Source organism: Chroicocephalus ridibundus, chromosome 13, assembly GCF_963924245.1.
Source record: "Chroicocephalus ridibundus chromosome 13, bChrRid1.1, whole genome shotgun sequence".
NCBI lineage: Eukaryota > Metazoa > Chordata > Aves > Charadriiformes > Laridae > Chroicocephalus > Chroicocephalus ridibundus.
This window is the reverse complement of record NC_086296.1, coordinates 15,268,948-15,291,723: the sequence shown is the minus strand read 5'-3', so window position 1 is coordinate 15,291,723 and position 22,776 is coordinate 15,268,948. Positions and strand designations below refer to the sequence as shown.

Below are 22,776 nucleotides of genomic sequence, written 5' to 3'. Positions count from 1 at the left end.
AGACCAGGGATCCCTGAAGTGGTGAGTCCCCTGAGGGGCAGAGTCCCTGAAGCACAGGGGGTCCCTGAGGAGCTGGGGGGTCCCTAAGGCCGGGGTGTCTCTGAAACTGGGGGTGTCCCTGAGGCAGGGGCGTCCCTGAGGCAATAGGTCCCTGAAGCAGGGGGGGATATCCCTGAGCTGGGGTGTTCCCTGAGTTTTGGGGCTCCCTGAGTTTTGGGGCATCCCTGAGGCGGGAGCCCTGAGGCAGGGGCTCCCCTGAGGAGAAGTGTCCCTGAAGCAGGGGGTCCCTAAGGCAACAAGTCCCCCTGAGGCCTGGGGGGTCCCTGAGGTGAGTGGGGGTCCATGAGCCAGGGATGTCCCTGAGACAGGGGGCCCTGAGGCCAGGAAGTCCCTGAGTTGGGGGGTCCCCTGAGGTGCAGGGTGTCCCCAAGACCAGGTATCCCTGAGGCGGGGAGTCCCTGAGGGGCAGAGCCCCTGAGGAGCTGGGGGTCCCGGAGGCCGGGGTGTCTCTGAAACTGGGGGTGTCCTTGAGCCGGGGGTGTCCCTGAGGTGGGGGGCCCTGAGGCAGGAGGTCCCTGAACCAGGGCGTTCCCTGAGTTTGGGGGGGGGGATGTCCCTGAGGCGGGGGGGGTCCCCCTGAGGCGCGGCCTCCGCCCGCCCGGGCCGAGCGCTCCCGTACCTGCGCCGGTGCCCGAGGGCTCCCGCGGCCGCCTAGGCTAGAGCCGGAGGCAGGGCTGGGGGCTGCCCGGCGGCGCCGCTATGAGGCGGAAGCCTGGGCGGGAGGGAGGCGGGGGCCACCCCTGGCCCCCCCCTCCCTCCCGCCCAGGCTTCCGCCATGGCGGGCCCGGCTGAGGGGAAGCGGGCCGCGGGGGCAGCGGTTGCGGGTGTTTGACAGGGCAACCCTGCCCTGCCCCGGGGGACGGGGGATGACACATGTCCCTGCCCATCCCCAGGCCCTGTCAGGCCGTTTAATGGCGCACACCTCACCCCTTCAGGCCCAACAAGGTGACCCCGGAGAGGAAACAGCCCCACGACATGGCGGGGGGGCGGTGGTGTGGTATCATACCTGTTTAAAACCACTTTGAAGTCAAACGTTGTTCTTATTAGCAGTACATCACCCCAAAGTAGGCCCAGGTTTTAAATTACTCAAAGGCAGAAGACACGTTCTTAGAATATTCCGACACTTCCCTAGGGAAAGGGGGAGTTTTAATATCATCCCGGGTCAAATTAAAGGCATCAGGGACTTCAGCAGATTATTTTGCAGCTAGCGTCACAGCCCAGGAAAGGAGGATGAACGCCCTATTTCACCGGTATCTTATTTACAGAATAACCCACCTAAACCATTTCTTCCCATTTTCCCGGCATTCCTTCAGCTGAGGAAATATATTTTTTCCTTCTCATCTCTACCCTGTTACCATCCCAGGCAATTCAGGGGGATGTTGCTGGGAACACCCCCCTCACCCCGGCTTCCCCAGCTGTGGAAATGTCGGTCCGACTGGTTACAATGGTTTGCCTGGGAGGACTCAATGTTTTCTGAGCGCTTGTGTTTTTCCAGGCCGTTTTCTGATCTCCTTCCAAGGACCTTTTCCCTAGTTCAGTCGACAACAGCTGCTGGAAACTCCTCCCCGAGGGAGGAGAGAAGGCATTGATTTTTTTTTAAAGAATAACTTCACAACATTAAAACAAAACAGGACTGGTGCTGCTGTGAACCGAGGAAGGGTCCGGAGGTGAGCGCTGTTGGCCTGACACAGTAAAGGGCTTTGCAGGATCATGTTTACCTGTCGCCTGCCTCGGTGGAGATCCAGTGCTACCTGCAAGCCCTGGCAGTCGGGTCGCTTTCTGCCTTGCCTCTGGGAGAGGTGCCACCCGCCAAGTCGCAAAGGAATCAACACGACTGCGGGGCAGGGGCAACAGGTCGGTGCGCAGAAGAAACAAGTATTAGAAGATCTGGAAATGCCCCTTGCAAGGAGAGAAACTGAGAACCTCTTCCAAGAGCAGCCTGAGACTGGGAACCAGTATCTGGAAGATGCTTTGCTTCGGAGTTACCTGAAAACGCACCTCCCTCCCAAGGTCTGGCGTGCATCCTTGTGTTTCTGTGTGTACACACTACAATTCTGGCTAGGTCACTGTTTAAGACTGTGATTTGAACATTTCTTTGAGCCCTTTTGTGCCTTCAGGCGTTTAACTGGGGGGGATTTATCTGCGTTCTTTAAAACTTGTTTTCTTTTGAATCAGTGCAGGGGTGAAAAATACTGCCAGGGCATAAGCAGAAATAGAAAGGGCTTGGAAGACTCCTGGGACTGGTCTGGGTATTGCAACACGAGTGTTGTTTTGGGATTGTCAGCGTGGGCATTTGTTGTCTGGTCAACCAGAGTAAGAAATTTCAGAGAAAGGGAAAAAAAATAAGGTGCTTGCAAACTCTGCTGTGCTCTTCCACTTCTCTCCCCCCAGGAAAGAGGGGCTTTTAAGGAAATTCCTTTCTGAAGGAGCAGGGCTGCTCTCAGCTGAGCACTCAAGGGGATGTGAAGGCCCTTTGGGCTTTGCTTGTTCTCAGCACAGATTGTTGGCTTTTCTGGGTCGGTTTTTGGACGGGGAAAGCTCTGTACAGATGCAGAGAGGTGGGGGAAGACCCTGAGCTGCGGGTCTCTGTTCTGTGAGGTCCAGTCCTACAGAAACCACTGGGAGGAGGCAGCTTATATCACTGTCCGTCCTCTGCTGTCACCCCAAGGACCACAACTGTTTCCCACTTTTCAAGGAGCAGGTCTTGTGGAGCAGAGTGTGACCTATCCCGTGAGTTATTCCAGCAGAAGCAATGCCATGACCTGTAAAGCCACCGGGTGAGTACAGGTGCAGAACCTGGCTTTCGGTGACACTCTTACTGCCACTGCTTGCTCTCCAGTGTGGCCTTGCAGGCATGGGGTAGTAAGAGCGCGGTGGCAGCGTTGGGAGCTTGCTTTTGCCACAGCCTTCCCAAAAGACGGGAATGAGGCCTCCCTAAGCACCACTGCAGCCTACTTGCCAGAAGAGAAGATGGGGGAAAAGGAGGACGCCTTCGGGCAACCACAAAGATCTTGCTCCGAATCTGCAACTTTGGAAGAAGCATGATTCAGATCTCCAGAAGAATAAAAGGATCAGTGATGTCTTTCACCGAGGCAGAGAGCGGCTCCCCTCTTCTTCCCCAAAGAGACAAAGAGGCTGCAAAATCTACCAGAGACTCAGCAGCATCTCCCTTACGTTTCTGTGCTTGGTCCCAGCGGGGCAGTGTTGCCTCACCGCTGAAAGGGAGAGCCCAGTCTGCTCTCTGCTCCATGCGGCACCTGCCTGTCTGCAGCCTGAGCGGTGGCTCTCCAAACGAACACTTTCCTCTCCAGGAGAGCAGCAACAGATGGAGCTTTGCGTGCCCCACTGAAGCAGGCACCACGCTGGAGGTTGATTCCTGTTGTACAATTCACCTGCGCTCAGTGGTGAACACAAAAATTTTCCTGGAATGGGGCAAAAGATTTCTTTGTTTGAAGGCAATTTCTGGAGAACATAGAAGAAAGCACCTGCTTTTTCTGGGCACCATTGTGGAGAGGTATCTGTTGGTCTCTGATCCCCCCCTGAAAATATGTCCTTTAATATAAAGGACCATCTGCTTGCACTCTTAATGTGCAATAATTTGCACATTTCTAATATATTCATCCCTGGGAAATCAAAGGATTGATTAGGGTGAATGAGGCCACTCGGCAGATACTGCAGATACTGATGTGTTGCGGCTTCAGCCCTGACCCCAGTGGTTTACAGATGCCCCATCCATAGTACGTTTTTTGGAACGCCCAGGCTGCTGTCTGTTACATTCAGCAGTCACAAACGTAGGAGCTCTGATTTTGTTCTTTTTCCTGGGAAATAAACACGTTCACTTGGGCAACATGGTGGTTTGTAAGGCTGCGTGTGGTCAGGGCATGAGCTCGCAGCTAGGCAGTCGGGGTTTGGGGGTTTTTAGAAAATGCGGATGAGATGAGTGCTGTTGTAGATGGGTTCACTGCAGTGCGCTGACCAAGAGTTTGCTAAACTCATATTCTTCCACCCACAAAAACCTCCCAGCTAAACAGTTCAAAGGTTCTTGTGCTTCAGGGATCAGCAAAGTCCACGAACCTTGGATTAGAGGTTATGCCTCTAAAACAACCTTCAAATTGTTGTCAAGATCCGATAAGCATTGGAGGCATACACCCATCCCAGCTGAGCTCCACCGAGAGCAAACAGGAGGGCAGCGTGAGTGACAGGGCTCTTGTGAATGTTTTTGGCTTGTTTTGCGATTTTTTAACACTATTTCACCATTTACCTGAAGGCAAACCGGCTGGTCTGAGGATGGAGACTTCCAGGGTAGTAAATGGACAGCGTGTGTTGGATCCTCATTACGCACGCTGAACGGCAGAGTGATGAAAGAATCAATCATACGGGATGTAGTTTAATGAAAAGTCAATACAAGGTGAAGCAGGGAAAGGGAGAAGCAGTGTTTGTATTTCATCTACAGCAAATTAATGCGTTTTATAATTGCACCATTTTGGGTACAGCAACTACAGGATTCACCTCCATGATTGTTATATTGAGGAAATGAGCATCTCTTGGAGGGGCAGAGAACAGCAAAAAGTATTCCTCTGATGAAAGATCAGGTACTTCTGTGACCCCCATTACAGTCCTGGATGTATTTATGCTAACAAGGGTCCACCAGTGCTAGAGGTTGGCTCCACCTGGCCTAATTTTAATCATCTGTAAGTCAGTTTATTTAATTCTAGGCAAGCTCCCTTGGCTTTGGCCACAGACAGTGAACAGCAGTTGCAGAAACAATTCCTGTGGCCTTAAAATAAGTATCTAAGGGGGCTGGAATGAATCACTCCTCTGCGGGTGCTGGTTTCCCTCCATTAACTATGGACAGACTACTCCATCCAGGTCAGCCAAGCCTGGCAGAAACACGGGCATGTAAGTCCTTTTCCAGGGCCATTCAGGAAGCTGGAGGCAGGGTGGGAATTTGAATCTGGAGCCCCTGGGTGCCAGGCTGAAGCTGAAATGATTGTTCCGTCCCTCCTTTTCTAATCTGATAGGCAGGTAACTACTGAGCTCAGTGGAAGTTTTCCTATGCAGATGAAAGCCTTCCGGTTTTGGCAGCTCTTCCCCTGGCATTCTTCTCCAGCAGTAAATCGCAGAGTGGCTGAGGTTGGAAGGACCTCTGGAGATTGTCTCGTCCAACTCCCCTGCTCCTGTGCATCTGTGTCATGCTCAGCCCTGACAGAAGAGTGCTTCTGTCTTTTGTAAAATTCAGAGATACTGCCAGAAGTAACTTGAAAAAATGATTTGGGGGAAAAAAGAAAGTGTCAGCTGAGCCCAGCTGTGCCAGCAGAGGCTGACAGACGAGCTGTCCTGCTGCATTACAGAACGCATGGCAGGGCCAAGTGGCAAGAGACCACTAGCACCGCAGGACAATATGGTCAGTCCTCTGCCTTTCCAGCGAGGACTGAGGCTCCTTGCCTTCCAGGGGCGTGCTGAAGGGCTGCTCTTGTTGCTTCACAGGTACTGGAGGAGGTGAATCGGGACCTGGAGAGATTTGGAAACCGTCTGCTAACCAAGATCAGACCTCTAGGGTGGGAATGCGAGTTGAACCCCCCTGTGTTTCGGCAGTATGATGCCTGGGGGCAGCGGGTGGATCAGATCGTCACCTGCTCGGCCTGGAGGAAGATGAAAGAGATTGCGGCAGAAGAGGGGCTGATTGCTGAGGCCTATGAGAGAAGATACTCCAACTGGAGGTAACTGGGGGAGAATGGGAATGACTTGGTGCCTTCTTGGTTATTCTTAGCAATGTATATTCAGCATCCTGTAGGACTGAACTTCTTGTTGTGTAATGGGTAACAGATGATGCATGGACAAAAGCACACCTACCGCTGTACTGAACAGCAGTGTCTGTCCGCTGTAATGTTCCACATCGGCAATGATAAGCCGTAACTAATGGCCCACGGTTGATCATAATATTCTTTGATGTCACCTTCCTGATTCTGGGGCCTGGCAGTTCCCCACACTGCTCCAGCTTTACATGCATTCGTTGTAATGCAGCTAAAGATCTGGGATTTTACTTGCAGTTTCATTGTATTCCAGCCTCTGGAAATAGACCCACATTTCTTATTTTTTAAAACTGCACTTAATGCACACCAGCTGGCAAGCAATGCCTTCCATCCAGCCGTGCACTGGCAGTCCCTCTGGGACTGAGAAACTCTGCTGCTCCTCTTCTCCCTTCCTGCCTGAAACAGTTTTTTGCCCTCTCAGAAATGAGCGGTCTGATTCTCACCTGTTTGGGCTATATTTTCTTCCTCTCTTCCTAGTCAAGATGGTTTATCCTCCTGCTGTTGAACTGCTGTATAACCTGTCTGTTTTCACTCTCTTTTTTTTCCTAGCCGTCTGCATCAGGCTGTCAAACTGTACTTATTTTCAAGCTGCTCTGGAGGTTTCAACTGTCCACTGGCCATGACTGATGGGGCAGCCAAAGTCATTGAGGTATGTGCTCAGCTGGTCCCTGAGGGCACAGCCCGTGTCCTGGCAGCGCTGGTTAGGGACTGGAGCACTGGCCAAGGATGGAGGAGAGCTGATCTTCCATCTGGCTCTGGGCATGGCCCTTCCTTGCTTTGTGACTCAGCTCCGTCTCCCACTGCCTTTCTTCTTAGCTGCAAAGTCTTTGTGCCCAGGCTTTTCTGTTTACTTACAGCACTGTGTACAGTAAGGCCTTTGCTGCATATGAAGCCTGTGGCACTGCAGGTAGTTGGAAAGGTGTCCCTTATGTTTTTCATATGAGATAGTTTGTTTTCCCGTTCCTTGTGTGGAGTGGCAGATAAATGTATTGGGCCAGATCCATACCTGATGTAAATTAACCAAGTTAGCGAGACTTTCCCAATCTGAAAATTTGACACTGCGTCTTACCGACACCCTTTGCACGATGTCAGTGGCTATGTAGGATGCAGAGAAGAGCTAGCCCTTAAGTAGCTAGCCCTGGGCATTTAAATTCAATGAAAAGAAAAAAAGCATGAGGCAGTTACTTCTTCCCTGCAGCATTTTGGGTGCTGGTGACATCCAGCTTATATGAATGTACACTGATACCCTGGCACGTGTGCTGTTTTGAAAGCTCTCTCTCCAGATGTCTAGTGGTGCAGAAATCCGAGGGGGGGGAGGGACGCTCAGCACTCTCCTTTGCAACACCAGTCTGCGCCGTCTGTCTGCACCGTGCTCCAGCAGCCGTGTAGGAGCTGGGCAGTTTCACAGGCTCTCAGCAGTTCATGCAGACGCACCGCAGTGCAGGACACTCAGAGCCCCGCTCGCCTGCTTGCAGACTGACGGTCCTGAGCCTAGGGTGCACCAGTGTTAATTAAGGCAACTGTCTAATTTAATCTACTGTGTTATGATTATCTAAGTTTCTTTTCCCTCCCCCAAAACAGTCCCTAGGTATTCCTGGATCCCTGAAAAATGCTTTTGACCACCTGACATCTCGTGACCCCAAGAAGTTCTGGACCTCTGGCCAGTGGATGACCGAGCGCAGGGGAGGCTCTGATGTTGGTACGTGTTCTGGGGTGGGAAGCAGCTGCAGCAGCAGCTAGATGTGTTAACAAGGACTGAGAAAATGAAGTGTGTGGGGAACTTATAAAGCCAGGGAGCTGGTTTAGGAAACTTCAGGGGAAGTCATCCAAATCCTCTACATAGCTCTGCTTTTTAACCAACAAAAGGCCCAACTTCTGTTCACTGACACATGCAGTACGTACGGGCAGGTATAGAGCTGTGTTCCTTGCACAGATAACACACTGAGGTCTAGCTCTATAATTTAAAGCTTGAGCGAGACAGTCAGACCCATCCCAGCTGGGACTGAGAAAGCCTTCTTGGTCTTCAACTTGTAGTCCTTGTCTAATGTTAGTACTAGCGTGATGGGCCAGGAAACCTCAGAACTCTGCAGCAGAGCCAGTCACCTCCATCTGATGAAGCTGCAGTTGGTTTCCTGGTGGAAGAAGTGAAAGGGTCAGCTGTGGAGTGAAAGCTACGGGGTTGTACACCATTGCAGGACTCCTGATTCCATAGCACCCTTTGTTGCTCTTGGCTGTGGTAGCTTCTAAAGAAACAGAGGCTCTGGATTATACAGCGTGGTGCATTCTGCTTACAAAGCACTGCCATTACCAGCTGGTAGTCTGGAGCAATTGCTGGAAAGGCTTGGAGTTAAACAGAGCATATTTCCTTTCTAGTACTTAACTCTGGCTGCATTTCTTATCCAGGGTCAGTGAAAGAGATTAGCAGCTAATCCATACTCCCTCTTGATAGCAAGAGGTGACTTAAAAGAGCTGCTGCTTAAACCGAAAATCAGCATTGATTGATACAGAAGTTCCTATAAAGCTAAGATGATCTTCTCCTTTCCTGCAGCTAACGGCACCGAGACAGTGGCCAGAAAGCAGCCAGATGGTACATATCGTCTCTATGGTTTTAAATGGTTTACATCGGCTGCTGATTCTGATGTGACACTAACCCTGGCCAGGGTAGCGGATGCTGAAGGACACGTAAAAGAGGTCTGTTTGATGGTGGAACCCGGTGAAGGAGCAGGGACATTCTTTCACTTCATTGTTTCATTGTAATCACATCCTCTTTGCATTCCTTTTCAATGGCCCCAGGGTTCCAGCGGCCTGTCCCTCTTCTTCCTGAAGGTTCGAGATGAGGAAGGGAAGCTGAACAGCATCCAAGTGCAAAGGCTGAAAGACAAGTTGGGCACGCGGCAGATGGCAACAGCAGAGCTGTGGCTGGATGGAGCTAAAGCAGAGCTAGTACGTAAGGTTTCACCTTCCTCTTGGGGCTGGGCTGGCTTGGCACGGCAGTCCACTCCTGGGGGTTTTGGCAGTGGTACTAACTGAAGAAATTCCTCTCTTCCACCTCTGTGGCTGGCTGTTCACTTCGCAGAACGCTTCACCAATGGGGCTGTGTGTGGGGCAGAGCTGAGAAGAGCTCAGGAAAAGACAGGAGGAAAGAAAAAGGAAAAAAAAAAAAAGTCATTTTAGGCTGGTCATTTCCCTAGTGCAGTTGCATTGGCCCAGCTGAGGGACAGTTCTGTGTAGCACGCAGGTAGGAACGAGTGGCAGGGACCAGAACTGACCCTGCTGACATGGTCTGCAAAGCCACCTCTCTGCTTATGCGACAGATGTGGCTAAAATGAGACAGCCATATTTTAAAGCAAGCAGATCTATGTGGTGCCTGAGGACAGACAGAGACGGAGTGGACTGCCTATATCTGTCTGTCGACACAACTTAGCTACGCATCAGCTTCCAAGACTGTGTGAAAGGCTTCCATCAGCCTTTGTTCCTTGATGCTTTCAGATCTCTGCAGAGGGTCGTGGCGTGGCCTCCATCTCTAACATGCTGAACATAACTCGGATCCACAATGTCATTGGTGCAGTGGCTTCCATGAGAAGGTGAAGGCAGCATGGATCCCCCCAGAGCTGAAGGAGCAGCTTACCAGGACAAGGGGACTTTGCAATGCTCAGCATTGCAGCCGATTGACATCTAATGCCTTTGCAGGCACAGGTCTGGCAGCCAGCGGTGCTGGAGAAGGTTGGCCTGTGGGTGGGTGACCTAGGCTGGTGTGCTACAGCTGAGCAGGGTTCTTCCAGTGGGGGTGGCTGGAAGGGAAAGCTCAGAAGTGGAAGGTGGCTGGTCTAACTGCTTTCCCTGGCCGTATTCTCTCTAGGATGATCAGTCTGAGCAGGGAGTACGCCTGTAGGCGGGTTGCCTTTGGGAAGCTCCTCAAGGACCATCCCCTACACATGCAGACGATAGCCCGGATGGAGGTAAGGGTTTTGGGAGCCAAGCTGAATCTGTTGGCAAAGAAAGAGGGTAGACATCCTCAGCTGCTAATGAGCAGAGCCAGCCTGCCTCTGTGTGCAACAGTCAGAGGTAGAAGTTGTTCTAAGCACGCAGTTCTCTTCCTCGCACCCATCCAGCCACTACTTCTTTTCTTAAGCAGTGTAGCACCAACACTTGCCCTTGGGCTGCAACAGGTGCACGCACATTTTTAAAACGGTATTTAAAAATCTTCTTGCAAGGTGGGGGAGAGGGAAAGTGGTCATCTGTCAAACGTAACCTGAAGCTCCAGCATCTCTTAGCCTCTGGCAAGAACTCCACTTCTGAGAGAAAGGCCAGATCCAATATAGTCCCACAGCACGTCATTATGCACCGGGGGTACAGAGCTCCATATCCTCACGCTTCCTGAATCACACGCCTTGCCAGGGAAGTAAGTTGCTCAGCAAGAAATGTGTGAAATACCTTGCAGATCCTGGTGCTCAGAGGTTGACCATCAGATGTGCGGTCTCATGTCCCTTACCCTTGGAAAGGATGTGGATTTGTGACCTGGATGCCTGATGGGAGCTTTGATAAGGCTCCGAGTAGGCCTGATGAAATGGCATCGCCCCTTTCCTCACACTAGATTGCAGTGTCCCAGAGAGGCAGCTCCACACTGCCACATTTCATGCTATGGATGACAGGATGCCCATGAGCCAGCAATGGGCCCTTGTGGCCAAGAAGCCAATGGCATCCTGGGGGGCATCAAGAAGAGCGTGGCCAGCAGGTGGAGGGAGGTCATCCTCCCCCTCTGCTCTGCCCTGGGGAGGCCACACCTGGAGTGCTGGGTCCAGTTCTGGGCTCCCCGGTTCCAGAAGGACAGGGAACTGCTGGAGAGGGGACAGCAAAGGGCTACAACGATGATTACGGGACAGGAACACCTCTCTTATGAAGAAAGGCTGAGGGATTTGCATCTTTTTAGTCTGGAAAAAAGACAACTGAGGGGGGATCTTATCAACGCTTATAAATACTTCAAGGGTGGGTGTCAGGAGGATGGGGCCAGGCTCTTCTCAGTGGTGCCTGGGGACAGGACAAGGGGTAACGGGCACAAACTTGACCATAGGAAGTTCCATCTCAACATGAGGAGGAACTTCTTTGCTGTGAGGGTGGCAGAGCCCTGGCACAGGCTGCCCAGAGAGGTGGTGGAGTCTCCGTCTCTGGAGACATTCCAAACCCGCCTGGACGCGTTCCTGTGCCACCTGCTGCAGGTGACCCTGCTCTGGCAGGGGTTGGACTGGGTGATCTCCAGAGGACCCTTCCAACCCCTGCCATTCGGTGATTCTGTGTGCCTTAGCTGGTCGGTCGTCTTTGTCTCTGAAGCTTTGGGTCTGTATGGGCAGGGGTGGCATTTTGCCCAGGTCCGAGTATTGCGCATCCCTTCGAGATAGCCTCGTGGCACCTCAGCAGACCAGGCTGGAATCAGCCTGAGTCAAAGATCCTTGTCAGTGAAGCTCCTCACTTCTCTGCTTGCAGGTACAGACACGAGGGGCGTTTCTTCTGCTTATGGAGATCGTTCGGCTGCTTGGACTTGCAGAAACCAACATGGCGAGTGAGCAAGACCAGCTTCTCTTGAGGCTGCTGATACCAGTTGCCAAACTGTACACTGGGAAGCAGGTATGGAACAACTAGTTTGATTAGCCCAGAGTGGGGCTGTGTGGCACACTAGCAACCACAGAGCTGGAAAGGGGAGTGATTAACGGAGTGATTAACACAGCCAACGCCAAGGGCAGCAATGACCTTGAGCTTCAGGGCCTGCAGCAATTATTGCTTTGCCCCGAGGCTGGAGCTTGTGGGTAGGAGATTTGTCCCTTTGCTCTCAAGGCCACAGATGAGCTGTGTGATCAGAACAGACAGAGCCTGTGAAGTACTGCATGTGCCACAGAGGAATGCTGCTCCAGCTGCTCCAAGACCAAGGTGGGGCACTGAGCCACAGGCAATATCTTTTCCCTAGTTAGGAATAAATAGAAGAGAAGGTGTTAATAGCTTAGCATTAGCCTTAGCTTCAGGGGTCTGTCCCTCTTCTGATTGTCTTGAGCTTAAATACACAGAAGCTCACACACCTCCTGGGCTCTCCCGGACCATAGAATCTGCATAGAATCTTCATGCTTGGAAAGGAGCTTTGAGATCATCAAGTCCAACCATACACACAGAAAAAAACCCCTACAATCTCTGCCACTAGAGCATGCCCTGAAGTGCCAAATCTACATGTTTCTTAAATACCTCTAGGGATGGGGACTCAACCCCCTCCCTGGGGAGGCGGTACTGACCAGAGACATGTAGTACCATGTACCAAGCAAACCGCGGGTTTATCATTACCTAGAGAGGACTGTATTGAGACAGACTCTCCCTGCATCTCCTCCCAAGGTCCGAGTGCTCCTGCAGGTCTTCTCTCAGTGTTACTCAGTCTTCATTCCCCAAGCTGCTCCTCCTGCATATGATGAGCAACCTGCCTCAGCAAATACAGCCTCGGTGGGATCCAGTCAGTCCCCTCCCAGCAGGAGCTGCTGTGTGATGTTTGAGGTTTCTGGCAGCTTTTTCCCCTTGTACAATGTGGATCATGTCAGCTCTCTGCATTTTGCAGGCTTCTGCTGTTGTTGTTGAGGCAATGGAGAGTTTTGGAGGACAAGGTTACATGGAGGACACCGGCTTGCCAGTCATACTCCGCGATGCTCTGGTAAGAAGGCAGCAGGAGAAGCGGAAGAAGCTCCTGTGTGTCCCCTAGTCCCCTGCACAGTACTCTGTGGTTGTCTGCTAAAGACAAACTCGAAAAACCCCATAGTCCTCCCCAGACCCGCTCCAGGCATGGCAGGTCTTTCCTGGCTGCCTTCCTGCTGAGCCCAGTCATCACCAGGGAGGGACAGGATTTGTTCCTGGCGCTGGGGTTGTCTCCTAGCTCAGTGATGGAGCTGGCCTCCTAGCTCTCTCACCACTGCTCCTTTCCACTGGTGGTGAGGCAAGACATCTCTGGAGATTTCCTTGATAGCCCTTAGCTCTGCCCCATGTCTTTGGATCCTCACTGTTCCCCTTCCTTTATTGCAGTCGCTCCAAAAGGCTCCTTCATGCTCTTCCACCGTCTCTTCTACCCCACAGGTACTCTCCATATGGGAGGGAACAACAAATATCCTGTCACTCGATGTCCTGCGATCCCTCACCAAGAGTCAAGGAGAGGTGATGGCTGTGTTCTTCTCCACAGTGCAGGTGAGCCCACATCAAAAGCACCCGACAGCCTGATTTGTCCACCTTGGCAGAGTCTTATTTGGTGTTTATACTTCAGGCTGAGACTGGTAGGGAATACGACCAAATTGAAAGCTTTCAGAAGTATTGAAAGTATTCCGAAGGTGTCTCTCAATTCTGCTCTTTAAATAGCACTTACAAAAGCAGAACGCAGGCAGTGCTCATTTTGGGATCCTCATGTGCTGCAAAAAATGCAGATACTTTCATTTCAGCAGTGAAGAGCTTTGCATTGTCAGAGGTCCTCCTGACAGGTACCAATATAAGTATATTTTTAATGTGCGAGAGTCACCTTCCTGAATCCAAAATAATTTTGTGGGTTCGTTTCTTAACTGGAAAAACACCACAAGACTGCTGAATATTAAACCTTCACTAGGGCTACCTACTGCATTATGACTTTCTATTTTTATTATTACTGAGGAGATGGAAAGAGCCAAAGGAATTCCATTGCAGCCTCTTTAGATTTGCCGTTCTCTGGCTTTACCTACAGGCGGCTCTGTTAAAGGTGCTCAGATGACAGGCAGTCATGGAGAGTTCAAAGCAGCTCAGGATTTCATGAAGGTAAATGAGCGTCAGCTGGCTTGATGTGTCCCACAAAGGGAGACAGGAACCAGCCTGAAAGGCACGATCAGCATATCAGAGGGTATTCTCTCAGAGATTACATTATTGATCCAGATGGAACAATCCAGATTACATTAGCCCAGATAGAGCGAGGGAACCCTGGGCATCTGGAGTCCTGGAGTTGACTGTGCGTCGCCGTCACTTTCTCATCCAGACCCCCTAAGGAAGGAAAGGTCTGGGTCACTGCACTCCCTGCAGCATTGACCACTGGATAGGTCTTTCAAAAACAGGAGCAAGAGCCTGACTCCTCCTCACCAGTGCCTGCAATTGGCGACTTCTGCTACATTTCAAACCCCCAGCTCAGCTGTATTCTGTACAGAGCACCTCTCTGACCTCCAGAGACGAGTGTCTTCTTACCATCCTCTCAGATGACTTTTGATAAAGGAAAAATACCTGTTTGACTGCCAAACAAGAAACCCAGATCTGCTCATAAGCAGGACTGAGCACACCTGCTAATTAAAAAGCCAGTTGGTCCAGCTGTTGATCAGAAGCAGCGTAGTCTGACACTGAATGTAATGGAGTGGAGAAGGAGCGGAGCGGGTGGCAGGCTCTAAAATAACCGGGAAAGAAGCTGGCCTCCAGACTTACACTTAGGCTAATTTAAACGAATACCCCACAAATGTGCCATGCTGCAGTCCTCCAGGCTCCTCACTGGTGCAGCTGAGAGGGCCCCTCCAGCTTCCGAACAACTGAATCATCCGAGGAGCATTACAGAACACTGCAGCGTGATTCAGAGCAGGTACCTGCACAGCAGTAACACCAGCTATCAGGATTTATTAATTAACAAGCTCATCATTGCTCTTGCATTCCCACAAATCACGCTGTATATGAGACAGGAGGGTGAACAAGCGAGCACTGACTTTAAAAGGTCTCCAAATTCCCGTAAGTGCTGTTGCATTTGCCGTTCCTGTCACACGGGGGCTGCCTCCATGCCCACGCAGCGTGGCAGTGGAATGGCTGGAACGGGCTGGGCTGGGAGAGCAGTGTTGATGCACCGGTGCTGGATGTGAGAGATCATGCTCAGCAAATTTCTCCTGGGCATGTCTGAAAGCTTTTCCCTTATGCCTTCGGTATCCCGGCACTGGAAGGGCAGACTGGGAGGTATTTCTGCAGAGTGCCTCCGTGGCATCGGGCAGGAACGTGCCGACTTCCTACACCAGAATCAGGGTTTCACTCACAGGTGATAAACAACCTCTTTTTGACCTCCAGGTGTCCAAATTCTTTTGGTTTCTGGGAGCCTGGCTCATTTGGAAACATCCTTCCCATTCCCATCCAGTGAGGAAATCATTTAGCCCTTCATAAAGGGCTTTTTACTGCTCCAATCCATTTCCTTTTTTATTGATGCACACAAAACTCGTACAATCGATTTTATGTTGGTCCGTCAAGGTTCTCGGTCTGCGGGATTTGTGCCCAATGACAGGCTGGCTTTGGAGAAAGTGGCATTAGTTCTTTGCTGGCACAGCAAAGCACTTTGTTCTCTGAAGGTCACATCTCAGGGTAACTTCCCCCCCCGACCCCACTGCCACCCAGTTTCGCTTTTATCCTGTGTCAGTTGCCTCTGTCGATGGTGGGACACCTACCGCTCCTGGTGCTGTCATCCAGGAGCAGGAACCCAACGTCATAATTATCCTCAGGAAAAGGGGAAACCCAGAGAACTTCCTCATCCTTGCACAGTGTGACTATGAGAAGGCGAATTCACGCAGGCAGGTTTGTTACAAACCAGCCTGGCCAGAGGTAATTAGTCTGCAAAGTCTCAGGAGAACACATGGGGAGAAGAGCAAGGGTGAGAGACAGTCCTGGATCCCAGCGCAGCCGTGCTGGGAGTTCAGGTGGATACTGCACCGCGGCACTCGTTTCATGTTATACTAAAAATTTATTAGCTGGAATTTTGGGCCAGAGCATTGGGTGTACTTTAGAATTCAATTACAATCTGAAAAGTGACTCTAAAATGGCACCGGGGAATTACTTGATGATTGCATTTTAGTCACTTCAGATTAAATTTGGTCACATCGCAGCACGGTGGTGTCTCTGAACGCCAGCCCTGCAAGCGTCTCGCAGAGCTCGGAATCAGCCGGCTCACGCATCGGGAACGACTGCGTGGGGCTGAAACTCCGGCTGTATAAATCGGCCGTACAATCTAGGACACGTGATAGTGTTTTCAAGTCCTTTTCAGACCATAACCACAATTCTAACACAGCAGGAAATAAATCTAGGTTATTAAAGTGAGACTACACGTTTGCTGGAAGCATTAATATGAGACGCGTGCTTCTAGCCCTTTTTCGGATGTTCTTCCTGTTGCTGTAGTTTTAAATGCTCACGACTAATATTCTGAGTCAAAACCATTCTGACAATCTTGCCTGGTAGCTCGTGAGAGCAGACAAATGAGCGGCATCTTAAAACGCCTCAGTAAAAACCGAAGGAATCGGAAATATTGGAGCTCTAAAGCTCTTCTGCTCTCTGGCGATTTCAGCCGGACAAGAACGGTGCAATGGGCAGAGCGCTGCCGTGTGCGTGTCTCCCCCCCCCGCCCCACAAGTTATACCCCACAGGAGCAGATCAACACGCAGGAGAGGAGACAGGAGCCTCCGCTCCCCGCAGCAGCGCTCCAGCCTCTCGCTCGCAAACGCAGGGGAGGATGGTGGAAAAACCCAGCTTGATCTTGCGGAAGATTCAGTGCTTTTGGTTAGGAAAAGAACGAGTGTCATCTGAAAAAAAATAAAAAGTGTAAATTATTGGGGAGCAAAGAAAATACGATGTCTTTCCCCCCCGCCACCCCCCCCCCAAGGTTAAAATGATGCTTTTCTATCCCTGGTGGGTACTGCCCAGCTCTTTAAGCCTTAAAAGCCAGGCAGCGTAGGACGCGGCTGGTGGTACCCTGGCCGTTAGCGCGAGGCTGCGGACGGAAGCGCAGATGTCGTCCCGGTGCTTGGCCTGTGCGATGCTGGCGTCCGCCCAAGCTGCTGGGAATATGTTTATGCCTTTGGGGTCTTTGATCCTCGTTAGCAACAAGCTCCGAGCCACTTTTAAAACCTCTTATTAGCATTCTGTGGGCTTGGAGGGCTCTTTGGACTTTATCTTGGCACTAGACCGAACCGCTTTCATGACGATGTTTTTGTATTTGTACAGCATATGCTGTGAGTATTTATGTACGGCTTTGCCCGGAGCACAGAATAGCATCCATTGAGGATTGTGTTTTTCTTGTATTACTCGTCAGAAGACACAGGGCAGTGGTGAGGCAGGAGGCGTCACGCGCAGACCCACTGCAGAAACCAAAACTGGGTTCAGCTTGTGCAGCCGGGGAGTCCCGCTGTGCAAACGAGCTGCCTTTTCGCCTGCCAGCAAGAGGAACTGCGTGATCGCTTCAGCACCGAACGCCTCAAAACCATAAAAAATTAGTTCTGCGCAGCAGATCCTTACAGGCTTTAGCTTCATAAATAACCTGCAAATGAGACTAATTAACGAAAAGCGCCTCCTACCACCTGCTACGCTACTTACATGTGTAACGGTTCCTTTGTGCGGTTCTGTCCGAGGCAATCCTTTAGTTCTACCGCAGAGACGGGTTTGAATAGTGTGAAGATGTCCCGGCAGCACGCGGGGCTGCTGGGCTGAGCCGGAGTGCTGGGGCTGCGGGGGGGGCACGCGGGGGCTGGAGGTCGGTGAGGGCTGCGTGGGTGAGAGCCGGGCGCTTCTCCGCCTGGGTGACTTCAGGGGGACCGCGCTGGCCCCCCAGCCTGGCAGCTCCCGGCGGAAGGCACGCTCTCCTCCTTCCATCCCTCCTCAGAGGGAATAACACGGGAAACACAGATTAAAGGCCGGCCTCTGCCGGTTGCACCCAGGCAGCCGTGGGCATGCCACGTCAAAAGAGCAATTATTTTAGACTCTGGGCAGAGCGTCGCTTGTGCTTTCACAAGATATTTGGGACACTGGAGGAACAGCAGCTCAGCTCAACCAGGGGGAGCTTTTAGGTGCTCCTTTTAGGCACCTGAGGTCCATCAGAAGACAGCCACTCTGGTCCCGGGGCCTGTCCCCCTGACACCACTTGCAGAGAAAAGTTCTTTTAAATCTGAATTTTCCTGCCCGGACAGAGCTCCGGCATCTGAATGGAAGTGAAAATATAAGAACGGGGGAGGTCACACATCTAATTATTACCTGATAATAGGTATGCAATTAGAGAGAACCGGGGATGTGATCTGGTCCCCGGGTGCGGCTGGAAAGCCAGCACTGAAATGGCAACGCGCTGGGTCTGGCTGACAGGAATTCTCCGTCCTGAAGGCAAGGCTGCGAGTTTCCTTCTGGCCACGTCCCCTTTCCTGCCACCGCCGCGCTCTGGCCGCTCCACCTACGGCAGCGGGAGTTACAGCCACCTTGATTGAAACGTTTTGTTAGTCGTTGCTGGGTGTGCTCGCTCGGGATCTCACCAGCCGCGTTTCCTCGCAGAAGGTAAATACGCTGTCGTTTTTCCTGTGATTGTTTCTTTGCAGAAAAAGCTGGAGCGGGCTTCGAGCACGGCGAAACTGGAACCCGCCGTGAAGCGAATGCGGGATGCCGTCAGCAGCCTCACACGGTTCATGCGAGCAGCTGGTTCAAAGGGAGCACTGACCATGGAGCTAGCAGCAAGAGACTTCTCCTACAGCCTAGCGAGGATCTACACAGGTAGTGGGAAAGACAGGAACGATGGATTTCAAGCTAGGAAAGGGCTAGGAATCGGTCCTAGAATGGCCTGGTCTCACACCTTCTGGGTAAAGGGTAGAGTTGTAAAGGAAGCTTGGTCCCTACCTTCATAGAATCACTGAATGGTTCGGGTTGGAAGGGACCTTAAAGGCCACCCAGTGCCACCCCCTGCCCTGGGCAGGGACACCTCCCACCAGCCCAGGTTGCCCCAAGCCCCGGCCAACCTGGCCTTGAACCCCTCCAGGGATGGGGCAGCCACAGCTTCTCTGGGCAACCTGGGCCAGGGGCTCACCCCCCTCACAGCAAAGAATTGCTTCCTCACATCTCATCTCAATCTCCCCTCTCCCAGTGTAAAACCATTCCCTGTGATCCTGTGGCTCCCCTCCCTGCTCCAGAGTCCCTCCCCAGCTTTCCTGGAGCCCCTTTAGGGACTGGAAGGGGCTCCAAGGTCTCCCCGGAGCCTTCTCTTCTCCAGGCTGAACCCCCCCAGCTCTCTCAGCCTGTCCTCCCAGCAGAGGGGCTCCAGCCCTCCCAGCAGCTCCGGGGCCTCCTCTGGCCCCGCTCCAACAGCTCCGTGTCCTTCTGCTGTTGGTGCCCCAGCGCTGGAGGCAGCACTGCAGGGGGGTCTCACAGAGCGGAGCAGAGGGGCAGAATCCCCCCCTCGCCCTGCTGCCCACGCTGCTGGGGATGCAGCCCGGGCTGCGGGGGGTTTCTGGGCTGCCAGCGCACGTTGCCGGGGCGTGTGGAGCTTCTTTTGAGCTGAGGCATCTCAAACTGGCAAGTGCTGTTGAGAAGTAGCCACCACCCACTTCCCATGAGCCCTTGCTCCCTAAAATCTGGAGCCCAGAACACTGATGTCTCCTACTCTTCCACAGGAGCTCTTTTAATTGAACATGCAGCTCGGCCTGATGCTTCCTCCACAGACATCGCCGCTGCTCGAAGGTAGGTGAAAACCTCCTCTAGCCCTGACTGTTTGCGATGATTTCTTGCGCAGTGCAGCAGGCTTTGCTCTGCCTCTCCCGGCCATCTGACCCCCTGCCGTGGCGAGACCCAAACTTCGTCTCGTCACAGATGGAGACAAACGGCGTGCGGGGTTGGTTGCTGTCAACATCATGGCTTTTCCCTGCCAAGGGGAACCTCCGTTCCAGCAGCGACCAGGGGCATCCAAACCGGGCAGACCTCACGTTGAAATCAGCCCCGTCTGCGTAACGGGGCTCGGACAAACCGTTTGCGTTCCCTGCTCAGGTGGTGCCACCAGGAGCTGTGCCCTGCGGCCACGGAGCTGGAGAACAGCAGCTACGAGGCGGAGGAAGCGCTCCAGGACAGCGCGCTGGTGTACGAGGGCAGCCCTGCCCGCGGCAGCAGGCTCTGACCCACCAGAGGTAACTGGGAACTCCAGCTGCTCCCCGGGGAAACAGGAGGTTGGTTGCAATCCAAAAAAAGCCCCAAATCCTCAGAGCGCCGCGAATTCCAGGTGTGGTGGGGACGTACCACCAGGGGCCTGGCCAAATCCTTCTGGAGTTATCGCCAGCTGCTCCCATCCGGAATCCACCGCTCCTTTGCTGCGTTCCCGGCTCAGGCAGGCGCAGCCACCGCCATTCAGTCCGAGACGCTGAAATGTTGTACTGTGTTTTAGGCAAAGAGCGAACGATCAAATGTGGCGAATGACTTCAAGCAGCAGCTCTTCAAGTGCCAGCTGGTGTTCTTTTTCAAGAAAAGCAACCAAAATCCAACTGCGAATGAGCTGAAGCTGATTAAATACAGAGAAACACCCTTTTTCCCTGTTCGCCATCTTGCTTTCCAGTGCTACGCACGCTCTTCCACCCTGGCACCTGCCAGGGCTGGGCTCTTCTTCCAGGGCAGCCTCTAACCCCACCACGGCCGCGAGGACGCTACGTCCCTTCATACCAACAACCCCCACGGGAGGTGCTGGGCTGGGCTCAGGACCCTCCAACTCAGCGTTTGGTCTCGGCAGCTCGTTGGGTGAAAAAACAGCTTTGGAACCCAAAGTTTCCATTTTCCTGGTCTTACCCGGCCAAGGCTGTCGCTGCGCACGGCAGTCGTCAGCTTAGTCTAGCTCGTGCTTTTCATGTTTCCTGTTACGTTCTACCTTGCCCCAAACAAGCTTTGCTTTTATTTTAACTTAACCTGGAGTAGAGGCTTTCCCTCCGCACGTATCGTTGGGCGCCTCGTCCCTGCCGCCGCCGCTAAACCCAGCTCCCCCGTCAGCCGAAATGGGCGAGGAAAACGTTCTCACCCCGCTGCGTTTCAAACACGGGGTGCAGGAATTTGGTATTTGCGGCTCCACAAATGGTCAGCGTTGACATCAACACCGCAGAGCTGTTCTGTAGCAGCTGCGGGGGGGAGGTAACTTCAATCGCAGCGTTCAAATTGCATCAAAACTCTACAAGTTGGTACCAAAATTAAAGAAAAAATTCATTTTCTTAGTTTTTCTTCAGAAAAAAAAAAAAAATGTTTTCTTATTCCCCGGGACCTCCCGAAAGCTGATTCATTCCCTGTGCGCGTGCCCCAAGGATTCTGCAATTCCTGCTGACATAAATCCTGATGTAAATTTGAGATTGAAATCCAGTAACGCTCCACCAAAGCAAACACCCAAAGACTGATTGCGTGCGTCTCCTCGCGCTCAGCCCGTCCATCTGCCTGCTCGGTATTACCCCGATGACTTAAAAGGTTTTAATTAAAAAGTTGCTAATAACAGAAGTAAAACAGTAATAGAGAGAGTCAGAAGATGTGACTGGGTTTAGCCAGACCCGGCACCGAAGGGCTTCCCGCTGCAGCGTCCCTTCTTTGTGCTCGTAGGTGAATAAATCCTATTTGGGTTTGGAAAATCTCCGTCACTGCAGCTGTTTGGTGTCAAGGCTCTTCCAGGTGTCAGTACTGGGACCGCTGCTGTTTAACGTCTTTGTCGGTGACATGGACAGGGGGATGGAGGGCACCCCCAGCAAGTTTGCCGCTGACACCAAGCTGCGTGGCGTGGTGACACGCCTGAGGGACAGGATGCCATCCAGAGGGACCTGGACGGGCTGGAGAGGTGGGACTGTGCGAACCTCATGGAGTTCAACCAGGCCAAGGGCAGGGTCCTGCACCCGGGTCACGGCAATCCCAGGCACAAACCCCGGTTGGGCGGAGAAGGGCTGGAGAGCAGCCCTGAGGAGAAGGACCTGGGGGTGTTGGTGGACGAGAAGCTCAACGTGAGCCAGCAACGAGCGCTGGCAGCCCAGAAACCCCCCGCAGCCCGGGCTGCATCCCCAGCAGCGTGGGCAGCAGGGCGAGGGGGGGGATTCTGCCCCTCTGCTCCGCTCTGGGAGACCCCCCTGCAGTGCTGCCTCCAGCGCTGGGGCACCAACAGCAGAAGGACACGGAGCTGTTGGAGCGGGGCCAGAGGAGGCCCCGGAGCTGCTGGGAGGGCTGGAGCCCCTCTGCTGTGGGGACAGGCTGAGAGAGCTGGGGGGGTTCAGCCTGGAGAAGAGAAGGCTCCGGGGAGACCTTGGAGCCCCTTCCAGTCCCTAAAGGGGCTCCAGGAAAGCTGGGGAGGGACTCTGGAGCAGGGAGGGGAGCCACAGGATCACAGGGAATGGTTTTACACTGGAAGAGGGGAGATTGAGATGAGATGTGAGGAAGCAATTCTTGGCTGTGAGGGTGGTGAGCCCCTGGCCCAGGTTGCCCAGAGAAGCTGTGGCTGCCCCATCCCTGGAGGGGTTCAAGGCCAGGTTGGACGGGGCTTGGAGCAACCTGGGCTGGTGGGAGGTGTCCCTGCCCAGGGCAGGGGGTGGCACTGGGTGGGCTTTAAGGTCCCTTCCAACCCAAACCATGCTGTGATTCCATAAATGTGTCGTGTTGTGTAAAAATCAGGAGAATGGGAAAACGAGAGAGGAGCGTGTGGCTCTCACCTGACCGATGACGGCAGCAGAGCCCGGCAGCAGCTCTGCGCGCGGGGCGGACGGCGCGTACAGCGCAGAACGAAAGCCGTGGCCTTTCCCCGGCGTTCCAGCAGTTTGCGGAGCTGCTGATACACCAGCGGCAGCCGCCCTTCGCGCCCAGGGCTCGGCTCCGACGCACGGGGCTTGGCAAGCAGCCGGTGGCTGCCCCGCTGGGACCTCTCGGCTCCTCTTCCTAGGAATTTTACGTGTTTTTGAACACTCTTAATTACTTTTTCCTAATATACGAGCTCTAATTTGCCTAAAAATAAGCCCCGTAAACTGGGAGCCCTGCAAAGGCACTGATACAGAAAACACAAGGGACTGTAAAATTGTCACCGTGTAGGAAAATGACAAATTTATTAAGATCTAAATAGTCACTCTGAGGCTACAGCAGAATAAATGCTGTTACAAACAAATAAGCACTAGGGTCT

The 22,776-nt window shown here is 52.8% G+C and overlaps 1 protein-coding gene across 1 annotated transcript; it reads left to right on the top strand.

Moving 5' to 3' along the window:
• The first annotated feature begins 1,639 nt into the window (after positions 1–1,639).
• On the top strand, positions 1,640–20,851 carry LOC134522729 (acyl-CoA dehydrogenase family member 11-like). The gene is made up of 15 exons (XM_063350697.1): positions 1,640–2,070; positions 5,548–5,780; positions 6,423–6,522; positions 7,455–7,572; positions 8,422–8,564; positions 8,667–8,816; positions 9,363–9,457; positions 9,733–9,832; positions 11,355–11,495; positions 12,463–12,555; positions 12,972–13,079; positions 18,215–18,386; positions 19,280–19,346; positions 19,650–19,786; positions 20,041–20,851. The coding sequence occupies exons 1-14, from the start codon at positions 1,771–1,773 to the stop codon at positions 19,774–19,776; spliced, it is 1,947 nt and encodes a 648-aa protein (XP_063206767.1). The 5' UTR covers positions 1,640–1,770; the 3' UTR covers positions 19,777–19,786; positions 20,041–20,851.
• The last annotated feature ends 1,925 nt before the right edge of the window (positions 20,852–22,776 follow it).